The sequence below is a fragment of the Penaeus monodon genome, chromosome 18 (genome assembly GCF_015228065.2).
Source record: "Penaeus monodon isolate SGIC_2016 chromosome 18, NSTDA_Pmon_1, whole genome shotgun sequence".
Classification (NCBI taxonomy): Eukaryota; Metazoa; Arthropoda; class Malacostraca; order Decapoda; family Penaeidae; genus Penaeus; species Penaeus monodon.
In genome coordinates this window covers 31,486,565-31,499,064 of record NC_051403.1, presented here as the reverse complement: position 1 = coordinate 31,499,064, position 12,500 = coordinate 31,486,565, and the positions used below count along the sequence as shown (strand labels likewise).

General features: G+C 42.9%; 1 protein-coding gene across 6 annotated transcripts in view; it reads left to right on the top strand.

Annotated features, from left to right (window-relative positions):
- Positions 1–12,500, top strand: part of LOC119584443 (microtubule-associated protein Jupiter-like) — a 39,517-nt gene that overhangs the window by 24,542 nt on the left and 2,475 nt on the right. The window contains exons 1-4 of one of the 6 annotated variants that reach the window (XM_037933051.1): positions 5,589–5,889; positions 10,175–10,246; positions 10,350–10,744; positions 12,205–12,303. In XM_037933051.1, the coding sequence (XP_037788979.1) occupies positions 5,882–5,889; positions 10,175–10,246; positions 10,350–10,744; positions 12,205–12,303 (574 nt within the window). In that variant the 5' untranslated portion in view covers positions 5,589–5,881. Of the gene's footprint in view, positions 1–3,230; positions 3,309–5,564; positions 5,890–10,174; positions 10,247–10,349; positions 10,745–12,204; positions 12,304–12,500 lie in introns of those variants that run through there. The other 5 variants (XM_037933055.1, XM_037933057.1, XM_037933053.1 and 2 more) reach the window with 5 other exon arrangements.

Here is a 12,500-nt window from a genome sequence, read left to right as displayed (position 1 = left end):
CACGCGTGTTGCAAGGAAACTGGTGTAGTGAACGTGCATCGCAGGTGTGCAGGTGTACGCAGAAATGGCCACTTACGCCACGTACCGGCACGTAAGAACTTGGACCGTGTCGGCTTAGGCAAAAAGGTTAGTCATGTTGGCATTGATGTGTTTCATCGTTGAATCTCTTAGCCAGTTCTGAGACGGTTACCATAGCAAACCGACATTAAAAAGATGAGGGTGCTTGTTTGAACCATATTTTTTACCTAAAACACTTTTACATTTATGGCTAACAATATACCCAATAATCATTGCTATTTATTGCATATGAATAACAATTGCATACACAAGTAGAAAATTGTGTATTACATTGTATTACATGTATATACGTGCACCCACGTGTGTATAATTGGTGAGTTTTTCCTCTTTAGAGTGTCTAGACTTGGGAAGCTTTCTCAGTTTGATCTGTGGCCGGGAGATGGAGTGTAAGGGGCAAGGCAGCGTGTGACGGGGGTCTCTCTTTGAGATCGTACTCTCTCGCATGTTGCTCTCTTCACCCGCTCCTCTCTTTCTCTCTGCCCAAGGCACATCACTTGTTATGTTTTTTTTCCTTGATATATTTTATATATATATATATTTTTTTGGGGGGGGAGGCATGACTCTAAGTACAGTAGTGAATTGATATCTTAATGTGCTTGTTATGATTGTAACCAGAAGGGAGAAATAACTATATGAAAATAGTAGTGTGTAAACCCTTCGCGCTGCCATCGACCCGAGAGCTGGCACAGTGCATTGCTCTCTAAACGCACACTGGCACTGGCAGAGGGCTGTCCGAGAGAAGGCTACTTTTTTATTCCTCCCTTCTGATCGTTCCTATAATTTTAATTCCCTGTCAAAAAATATATGTAAATTTGAGTGAGAAAAGAACAGGGGGTGACCGGTGAACTTGTTAGTGGACCATGTATCGCTAATACTTAGATGATGATAGCGCCTCTTGTGTTCATTGTCTATCGTCTCGGTTAATGTCATTTGTCATCAGATAGATCGCTATCATTATTTTTCATTACAATTTTTTAAGGGGTTAACGTATTACGTATTCACAAGTAAGTTGGTAACATTTCAGTTTAGTTTGACACGGGTAATCCCCTTTTCCTTCCTTCGCCCCCGCAGTAGGAATTCGAGTAATAGGAGCTGTTCGTTTTGTATGGTTGCTGTGAACACGAGGATCATTTGTCATTCAGTGGTGCAAGCTGTCCATGGTTGCTAATGTTTTTGCGCTTGAGGATGTTTGACAAAGACCTGGATGTATTTTAATGGTTTTGTTTTGTAGGCAGTGCCTCCTTAAAGCAGAAAAGTTCCAGCTGATAAGGTTTTGACGTGGAGGATCTAAAAGTAATTTCCCGATTGGTCTTTCCAACTAGTAGCATTTCCAGGCCTCCCTTTGCCTGACCTTTACTATTATACCAGTCGACAAAAATATGAAATGTAATGTCTTTATCATATATTTATAGTTCCAAATTGGTTCTGTCGACATAAGAGCCAATATTCCTCTCCCCCTCCCCATCACCCCCCATTTTACCCTTTCCCCCTTACTACCCGCTCACCGTCGCACGTAATCCCAACTTAGCCGAGTTAAGAGTAGGGCTTCCTTTGCTGTCTGCACTTCACTCCTGTCCTTCCCCCTTGCCCCTGCCTGTGTCTTCACGCTACTTTTATTTATATGTAGGTTGCCTGTATTTCAAGTAAGATGTCTGATAGGCTGAAGCCTCGGGGAGTATCTGACGCCAGCCCCTTGCATTGCCAAAGCCAGAACTCGTGGCTTTTAAGAATGGACATTTGGATTTCTACTACTGCAAAACAGAACTGTTCTGTCGACGTAGTCTGCTAAAATGTAAAGTGGAGCTATCTGGAGTAGTAACGCAGGATTTCGAACAGTGGACTTTTTTTCGTTTAATAATGTGAAGACCTTGTGTGATTGAAGAATCATCGTAAAATATAGAATTTTCCTGTAGTTCACTTCCCGGTCCCTTTGATAATTCAATAATTTCGTTTATTATTATTGTCATAGTTCACTCCTCCATCTGAATGAGAGTTTTTTTCTTCGCAACATTACATGGATGTTAGATTACCATTTTTCCTCTGAAATCCGTCACAAGAGGCCTCTTACATGACTCTGCTACTAAATATCTCTCTGTAAGAAGCATTGAAAGCGGATACAAAAATATACAGGAGTAGATTATTTCTGTTGAGAAATTTAACAGGGTAATCCATGCAAACCTCGTTTTCTATAGTGGGCATGCGCACAAGAAAACGGCATACAACCTCTCTTAATAGGCGTTTTCTGCACGCGCCAATAAAATATCAGGTTAATCCAAATCTGCAGTACTTGTATCAGTGATGCAAGACACTTGCCAGGCGCATGAATCTTTGATTATTAGTTAATTTCGAGTTGTACTCGAAAAAAGCTAGTATGTGAGTAATAATGATTGGCAATCACCCACTATAATTTTCATATTACACTATAATGTTAAGGAGACGTTTGCTATTTAAAGAATAAAATGGCACATACGATATAGCATTACATCACGATGATTTGTTAGTGCAAGTAAGATATATGCTTGGCTTCAGATATCCTTTGAATTGTATAAGCAATTTAAGCGAAGAAAAACGAACATAAAATATTGGCAGCATCAATTCGTATTCGTGTTTTCTCTGACATCTCTTCCTCGTATGTGATCGAGGGGCACGGGCAGGCTAGCTTTTCCAGATGATGCCATCGAGGATCATGGTACATTATTTCGTATTACAATTCACTATAGTTTAAAGAATAGGCGTTTGTACTTATAATTTGAAATCTAATCTTGTTATTAAGAGCTTTTAGTGTTGCCGTTTCAGTGCCTGTGGCCTCTAGAATTGTGGGATTTTCTTTTCGTTTTTCTTTTCATTGTTAAGGGTTGCATCTGCACTTTGAATATCCCACAACTTAAAGTACGGATAAATTTTCACATGCATCTTTGACATGAAAATGTCAGAACTTGTTTCATTATTGCTAAGAATAAAAGCCGGTGGCAACTCCATTCCATGTTTTGTATGGAGTTGATGACGTTGTTATTACGTATCAATACATGATTGGTGGGATTAACTGGCTCGTCCTGCGCACGTGCAGGATGAAAAGTTAATCCTGGACTCTGGCATTACGCATGCGCACTAATTCTCTTTAATAGGGGATGAACTTTTACGGCGCGTGTAAATGTCGCTATTATAGTTAACACTGCAGTTGCTGATACAGTTCTGTAGATTTAGAGATATAGTGCATCATTTGGGAAGGGGTGAATATTATTGAATTACTTGACTGGTGTTGGTTTAGCAACGCGGAAAATACGGTCCTTGTTTTCCTTATTCTCGTTAATACCCCATCTTCCTTTCATTTATCTGACATCAGTCTTCAGCCATATTCGTCTCCCTCGTAGCAAAAGCTGTGCCCAGACATGTTATACCAGTGGGGTCAAAGAGTGGAGGAAAGGCATCATTTAAGAGAATATGAAACATGGTAGAGGATAGAAGTACTGCCCTTACTCGTGGTGCGCTGTGAATTCTCTCACCTGTTATGTAGCCAAGGCTCTTCAAGGTTCGGGAGCAAAACATCAGGTTTGGTTATACAAGTCGCGTGTGAGGTTAACCTAACGCTGACTACGCAGACTCGTGTGACAAAGATGATTTCGTTCTCTGTTGGCATTATCTTACCGATAAGTACAGATTGCGTGCACGACATTGGTCGCCGTTGCATGTTACATGTAAGCTATCGTATTTCACAAATATCAAGTCTAGTTTCCACTTCAATTAAGAATAATCTTTCAAAGGAAGAACGTGTTGGCGAGTACTTGGGCCACGACCCAGTGACCTACAGACCGGTGGTCAGAGTTAGTGGCAAGAATTTCAGGCATGTCGCCCCCTTAAGACAAGGTAGCGGTTCATGGGGCGCGGAGGCCGGTGCAGTGACGTTCAGAGATGTTCGCGTTTGTTTGGCGTGGAAGTTGCTTGGTACGAGGGGATGGGATTTTAAACAGGGATGGTCACACCGCTGACCTTGACAGGGTTTTTCCTCAAATATAATCAAAGCCTAGTATTTATTCGTTTTACTTATCTCTAAATTATTTAATATCTTTGCCCTGTTGTGTTGCCTTCGCTATTAGCTTTTCCCTTTATTATTTTTAATTTTACGGATCTTCCTTACACCAAACTGCACTTGTTTGCGATGTTTATTCTACCTAGGACTGTTATCGGCATTCAGAGGGATACTTTAACCAAATAATGTTGATTGGTTGTAAGGCTAATGTACTACCTTTCCTACGAAGGTAACTGATTACATACGGTATAAGATTACATACATCGATCATTACAGGTAATCTCTGCGAGCGATCAGCCTCTGTGACTCTCTAATTCAATCCAAATGTTATCGGCCATCCTCACTGCCAAAGTAGCCTTTCTCTTCCCTTCGCCCCCCCCCCCCTCTCCGCCAATCTGAAGCGTGACTGATGTCACTATGATAGCAGCGGCCTTCGCGGGGGAGAGGGGGAGGCGACTATGGGCGAGAGGAATCTGTCGTTATCCCACGGCTAGACTTATTAGGAAGCGTGGGGAACGGGGGAAGGGATTCTTAGTCACTGCCGTCCTCAATTACCCCCTCCCCACTCCCACTCCCTCTCTCTCTCTCTCTCTCTCTCTCTCTCTCTCTCTCTCTCTCTCTCTCTCTCTCTCTCTCCTCTCTCTCTCTCTCCTCTCTCTCTCTCTCTCTCCTCTCCCCTTCTCTCTCTCTCTTCCGCCCCACTCTCCTTCTCTCTCTCTCTCTCCGCCCCACTCTCTCTCCTTCTCTCTCTCCTCCGCCCCCCCCCCCCTCCCACTCCTCTCTCCTCTCCCCGCCCCACTCTCTCTCTCTCTCTCCCCCCACTCTCTCTCTCTCTCTCTCTCTCCGCCCCACTCACTCTCTCTCTCTCCGCTCTCTCTCTCCGCCCCCACTCACTCTCTCTCTCTCTCTCTCCGCCCCACTCACTCTCTCTCTCTCTCTCTCCGCCCCACTCACTCTCCTCTCTCTCTCCGCCCCACTCACTCTCTCTCTCTCTCTCCGCCCCACTCACTCTCTCTCTCTCTCTCTCCGCCCCACTCACTCAGCCTCTCCAACCCCCTCACGCTTCGTTGTGTGTCGGTCGGCGCCACCTCGTGATACTTTTTTCATTTTTTTCTGGCGTTTCCGTAAAGTATCGGCCTGGAAAATAGGGCGTCTTTGAGAGCCTTGTTTAAGAGACTGCGTGTTTGATGTACCCAAGTTGGGCTTTTAGGGGAAAGGGCTTCAGGGAATTTCTCTTCTAGCAAACTTGATTCACGACAGCTCAGGCTCTGTAAGACACACTCTGCGGCGATTTGTTTTTGCTGTCCCGTATTCAAAGTTTGTTGTTTAGTTGTAAGGAAGATTTAAGGACTCTCGGTGCGGCTTTCTGCCTAAGCACCTAGTTGGTGTGCGCCCCGTCCCCTTTTCCTGAGACGGCGCCCCCGAGGTGAGGAAGGCGAGGCGCGGAGGCGGCTGGACGGCGTGGGTTGCCAACACTGCGGCGGCGTCTCACAGGGTCGCCAGTGTAGGACTTGTTGGGCTGCTGCTCAGACGTGCTCGGGCGTTGGCCTTCACTGCCAGTGTGTGGTTGCATGTGCGTGTGTGTAGAACCATCTAGCAAGGAAACACGAAGGAAGCGAGAGAGCGTTGAACTGTCAAATCTCAAACTCCAAGGGCGACGCTCCGAGCAGACGAGGAAATCTGCGACGTCTCTTCAGGGAAAGAGTACCTTATATCCTGAGTGGCTGTACTCGGTCTATACCCGAGAGGCGCTAGTGCCCCTTATATTGTGCCAACATGGTCAGGTAGTGGTGTCCCCGGGTTTTGAGGCCCGTGCGCATATGTTTGCATATGGCACGATTTTTTTTTTTTTTTTGCTTGAATTATATTTCAGATAGGTATGTTTTACGTAGTTCTTGGCTGAAAGTGAAACCCTTTACATTTTCTTAATTACGAAAATGGCTTTTGTTTGAATCCTACACGTTAGATTGGTATGCATGTATTTGTTCGCTGTGGCTTCTAGAATCAAGCGTCTTCAAAGACTGGCGTGTATCGTGATCATCTGACACTGCGCGTTGCCACATAACGGCTAGCTAGAGCGCTTTCATAAAAGTGATGATGGGGGTCTTCAAACGTCATAGAGCAAAATGTAACATTGCCACAGGCAGTTGTTGGTTCAGTGATGTTGGGAGGTTGAGTTGAAATAAGGTTAAGGTAACGATAAGGATGATGGGGGGGGGGGTAACGAGGGGAGGAGGGGAGTGGGTCGAGGTAACGGTTAGGTTGGGAGGGAGGTTGTGGTAGCGGTAAGGGTGAGAGGGGAGGGGTTGTGGTAGTAGTAAAAAAAAGAGAGGGGAGAGGGTGAGGGGAAGAAAAGGTTGAGAGCGAGGAACGCTCAGCTGTGATGGAGCGGTGATCACCTTAATTTAATCCGTTTGTTTTCTATCACGAGAAATGAAGCGTCAAAAGCTCGATTATTGAATGTGACATATTGCAGCTGTTCCCAGTTACCTGTCTGAATTGTTTCCCTATGAATTCTGGCGACTCGTCAACGCACGAGTGGTCACGTGGAGCAGACGCGGGTGGAGAACAAGGGTGACAGGGATGAGTAATCGACTCCTCTTTGGCACCAAGGAAGTCTTATATGCAAAGATTTGCCTCCCGCATCCACCAGCATATCCTGAAGCCTTAGATTTAAAATTTATTATTTGAGGGTCAGGCTCGTCACCCTCTGTTCTGTTCGTCCTCCACCCTCTTCCTTGGCACCGTTCGATTTCGGGCCAAGAACTTTTTATTCTCTCTTTCCAGTTTACTACCTCCCTCTTATTGCTCTTGTCGTTCACAAAGTTAGAGAAAGTGTGCGGGAAAAAATCGGTGGCAGGTTTAAACAGAATGCGACTCGTCATCAGGTTGCGGGTAAGTAAGACCGGTATATCGGCTTCTCTTACCCGCCCTCCGTGACCTGTAGGTGCTAGTTCTTTCGGCTGTTTAAGTTCGAGTTGCACTACCTTTTTGTCACTGTGAAACAAGTGTCAGTCTACACACTTGTTCGCATGCGCGCAACGCATATTCATGCACGCACGCACGCACTTCGGCGGACACACGCACACGCACAGACACACACACGCACACAGACACACACACACACAGACACACACACGCACACAGACACACACACGCACACAGACACGCACAATCACGCACACAGACACGCACAATCACGCACACAGACACGCACACACACGCACAATCACGCACACAAACACGCACAATCAACAACACACACACGCACAATCAGCACACAGACACACACACACACAGACACACACAGACACGCACACACACGCACACCACAACACACGCACCGCACAATCGCACACCAGCACACCACATGCACACAGCACACCACATCGCACACGCCACACGCAAAACGTCACACGGCACACGCACATCGTTCACACGCCACACGCACAATCGTTCACACGCGACCGCACATGTCACACCGCACACGCAAAATCGTCCGACACGCGCACACGCACAATCGTTCACACGCGCACACGCACAACGTTCACACGCGCACACCACAATCGTCAACACGCAACACGCACAACGTTCACACAGCGCACACACGCACAATCGTCACACGCGCACGCACAATCGTTCACACGCGCACACGCACAATCGTTCACACGCGCACACGCACAATCGTTCACACGCGCACACGCACAATCGTTCACACGCGCACACGCACAATCGTTCACACGCGCACACGCACAATCGTTCACACATACCTACAGTATAAATACGAGCTCACATAGTCTACATATTGTACCTGAGTGACACATAAACACGTACACCTGTTTCTCTGTGGCGGGAGAAAATGTTTCGTAAGCAACTCGGGGTTTCTAAATATCGTGTGGGCGCGGGTGGGTCTAGGGCGTATCCAGATTTTGTTGGAAGGGGAGGTGCCGCGCAAGGCCGTGGGCATAGCCGAGTGACATAGGGCACGGCGAATGCTAAGACATTTCAACTGTAATAGAAGTTCTTTCTTTCTTTTGCATCAATAATTACTGCAATTATTTTAGTGTAGTTGAAATTTTGACGTAAATTACAAAGTTAAAATAACACTCAGGGTAGACTTACTTTCCTTTAAATTTTAGCTTGCCCGGTTTCTCCTTTTTTTCGTTCCTTTGGCGTAGTCTGATTTCGGGCGTGGATTTGACTTCAGACGCAGAGGGCGTGAACCACGTGCGCACGAGGGACCGCTTTTCGAGTGTGGGCGGAAAGCGAGGTTGCCACGTTTTGAAGCGAGGCATTCATTCATTAGTCCTAGGTGTAGTTTTATGAAATCGAATAGTCACGTGACTAGTCACTATCGCTCTGTGATTAATTTTGTTGTTAAAGATCATTCGGTACAGAAGGGGGAAAAAATGTATATGTATTATGTATGTGTGTATGTATGTGCATGCATATGTATGTATGTATGTATGTATGTATGATTATGCTATGTATGTATGTATGTATGTGCATGTATGTGCATGTATGTATGTATATGTATGTATGTGCATGCATATATGTGCATGTATGTATGTGCATGCATATATGTGTATGTATGTATGTGCATGCATATATGTGTATGTATGTATGTGCATGCATATATGTGTATGTATGTATGTGATGCTAGTATGTATGTATGTATGTATGTGCATGCAATATGTATGTATTTTGTGTCATGCATATGATGTATGTATGTATGTATGTATGTATGTATGGTGTGTAGTCATGCATATGTATGTATTGTGCATGCATATGTATGTATGTGTGTGCATGCATATGTATGTATGTATGTGCATGCATATGTATGTATGTATGTGTGCATGCATATGTATGTATGTATGTGCATGCATATGTATGTATGATGTATGTGCATGCATATATGTATGTATGTATGTGCATGCATATAGTATGTATGTATGTGCATGCATATGTATGTATGTTGTGCATGCATATGTATGTATGTATGTGCATGCATATGTATGTATGTATGTGCATGCATATGTATGTATGTATGTGCATGCATATGTATGTATGTATGTGCATGCAATGTATGTATGTATGTATGTATGTATGTGTATGTGATGATTATGTATGTATGTGCATATGATATGTATGTATGTGCATGCATATGTATGTATGTATGTATGTGCATGCATATGTATGTATGTATGTATGTGCATGCATATGTATGTATGTATGTATGTGCATGCATATGTATGTATGTATGTATGTATGTATTGCATGCATATGATGTATGTAGATGTGATGTATATGTGTTTGCATGCATATGTATGTATGTATGTATATGTATGTATGTATGTATGTGCATTGAGATGTTGTATGTATGTATGTATGTATGTATGTATGTGCATGCATATTGTATGTGTATGTATGTATTAGTGCATGCATTATGTATGTATGTTGTATGTATGATGTTGCATGCATAGTATGTATGTATGGTATGTATGTTGATGTGCATGCATATGTATGTATGTATGTATGTATGTATGTATGAAGATGCATGCATGATGTATGTATGTATGTATGTAGTAGTATGTATGTATGTGCATGCATATGTATGTATGTATGTATGTATGTATGTATGTATGTATGTGCATGCATATGTATGTATGTATGTATGTATGTATGTATGTGCATGCATATGTATGTATGTATGTATGTATGTATGTTAATGTATGTATGTATGCATATGTATGTATGTATTTCAATAGAGCCTGGGGGGAGAAATAGAGTAATGAGTTATGCCTGTATAAATGTCAAATACCGTTGTATTTATATAAGAATTTGTGTGTACGAGTAAAAATTAATCATCACATCCGTATGTTTCCAAATGGAATTATATAGGCATACAGGAAATGTATTTTCAAAATTTCTTTGTCTTGAATTTAGGTTAGCTGAGAATGGTTTCTCTTTTTGTCAAAGAGAATATAGAGCGTCAGGTCTGCATGAGTTTGGGTAGCGATCGTTGGACACCACTACTTTGACCCTGGCATAATTATGATCGCTTTGCAGAGTACATCAGCCACCAGGTGGGGAAACCAAACTCACTAGTGATACTACCACACCTGAACACCATGCAGTTAGGCAAGTTATGCAACTAAGGGAATAAAGACTTAGCATACACTCGACTATGTACATGTATATCTCTCTGGCTGATCAATACATATAATGTAATATTCTCTCGCAGGGTCCTGAAGCCTCCAGGTGGTGGATCATCCATCAGTTTTGGAGAAGACAGCGATGATTACATGAAGCCCAAGGCCAAGACTACACCTGCCGAGGAATTTCCAAAGGAGGAACCTGAGCAAGCTCCCAAGCTTGAAACTAACGGTATGGACACCCCTGAGAAAGATGGTGCTGCTGCCACCAAGGAAAGTAATCCTAGCACTGCCACCAATGGTTCCCTCACAAGTGGGTCTTCCACTCCCACATCTAGAGTAGATACTCAATCCCGTCTCTTTGGAGAAGAGCCGCCAAAGGAGGCACAGTGCCGCCGAGTTCGAGATCATCAACGCAGCAACATCTTTGGGGCAGAGGTGAACACGAATCCCAATGGAACACCCAACGGCTCTCCTAGGGCAGGTAGGGGTCCAGTCTTTTTGTCAACATACAGCAGAGAGAACACGCATTTTGGACAAGTAACGGTATATGGGAAACAATACTACCAGATGCAGAAAAGCAGATTTTCAGTTTACCTAAGGTTGTAATTAAAAAGTTTTTTCAGAAAGTGTTTGAGTTTTGCCCAATAATACAGCATAGGAAAATTACAATAAAAGCTTTAAATTATCTCTTCCATTTTAAGGCATTGATGCTCGGGAGTCCATTACTAGACCTACCTGACTTGCTCACCCGATTAATTATTACCGTCATTATTACTGATTATTCTTTATTACAAAGTTAATAATGATAATAGTAACCAATAAAATTTCCCCAAAAATTCAAGGACATGATGACTAAGGCCTTTAGAACAATCTGCTTAGAAATCTATGCACCCCGGCATATATGGGTATTTCGCCTACTCAGTGATCCATTTTAGAACAAGCTGGATGGTATAAAAAAAAAAAACTACACTGAGTGCTAATAAATGTATTCATAGCGAAGCTGACAAATATGGATCTATGGGCTGCAGAATTAGTTAATCATTTCTTTCCTTTACAAATACAGGGTTAATAAGTAGTATTAAATAGTTGCCTCACCCATTGGTCGATGGACAAGCTAATCCATCTCGAGTGGCTGTTGAAATATAAATGTCTTTTAAGAAACATGATTAAAGATGTTTCATATTTATGAAGTGTATTTTTTTGTGTATGAATGTGTTTCCCCATATGAATGTCTTGACCCAAAAGAAATTTTGGCCAAGTTTCCTTATATTTTACTCAAGGGTTGCTTAAGACTTGAGTAGTGTAATTAATAGTACAACTGACTGTGCAAATGGTGATAGTTCTTTCGTGCAAAATAGGGTTTGTTGTCAGTTCCGTCTCTGAACGCAAAAAGCACATTTTTTGTGTACATTTTAATACTGTATAGCACCTCTGTCCTCTATGATGAGCTGATTGTTGGGATCATTTTGGAGAAATATTTTTTCATTTTCAAAGAGATTATTTTGGCAGGCAATCAGTTTATATTTGTCCTTTGGTATGGATGCAGGAACTGTTACAGCAAACCCACACAAAGCTAACCAGTCATTCTTCCCAACGCTTTTGAAAAAAGGCTTTAAATTCTTCGTCTTGCATAAAGGTTACACTTGGTACCTGAAATGAGTATGACCTATAGAAATGCCTAGTGAAGTAGCTTTCAAGGTATCAGCCATAGGTCTTGTTAAATGTAAACTAATATGCACGCTCACAAAGATTATAAATAAATACATGACTGATAAGTTTTACTTTTATAACCTGAAGTTTCAGTATTGACTTGAAAAGCTGACCAATTTTTAGACCTATGGTTGGCAATCCTGCCAGCTGTCTCTCATCCTTTATATGACTAATCAATCAGTAGCTCTCTATCAAGATTTGGCCTAATTGCTCTACAATGCATGCTATCAGTGTTTTCTCGGACGTGGACACGCCGTGATCCAGTCACTGGGGTGGGTGTCCTATACTGGGACATTCATGCACCCCGTTATGCACCAAGCAAGAGGAAAGGTAACACCAAGTTGTGCAGGACAGTCTGTCTGGGTTTGTCAAAAATGTACCTTTTATGAAACCCTTCTATGAGTCTAATGTACATACACACATCCTCGTGCGTATGTGTACACACAATTATTTACACGTAGGTTCGTTGTTTGTGTAGCTATTTCATCGGACTCCGCTAGAGTTTGAGTAAGCAAGAAAACATTGAG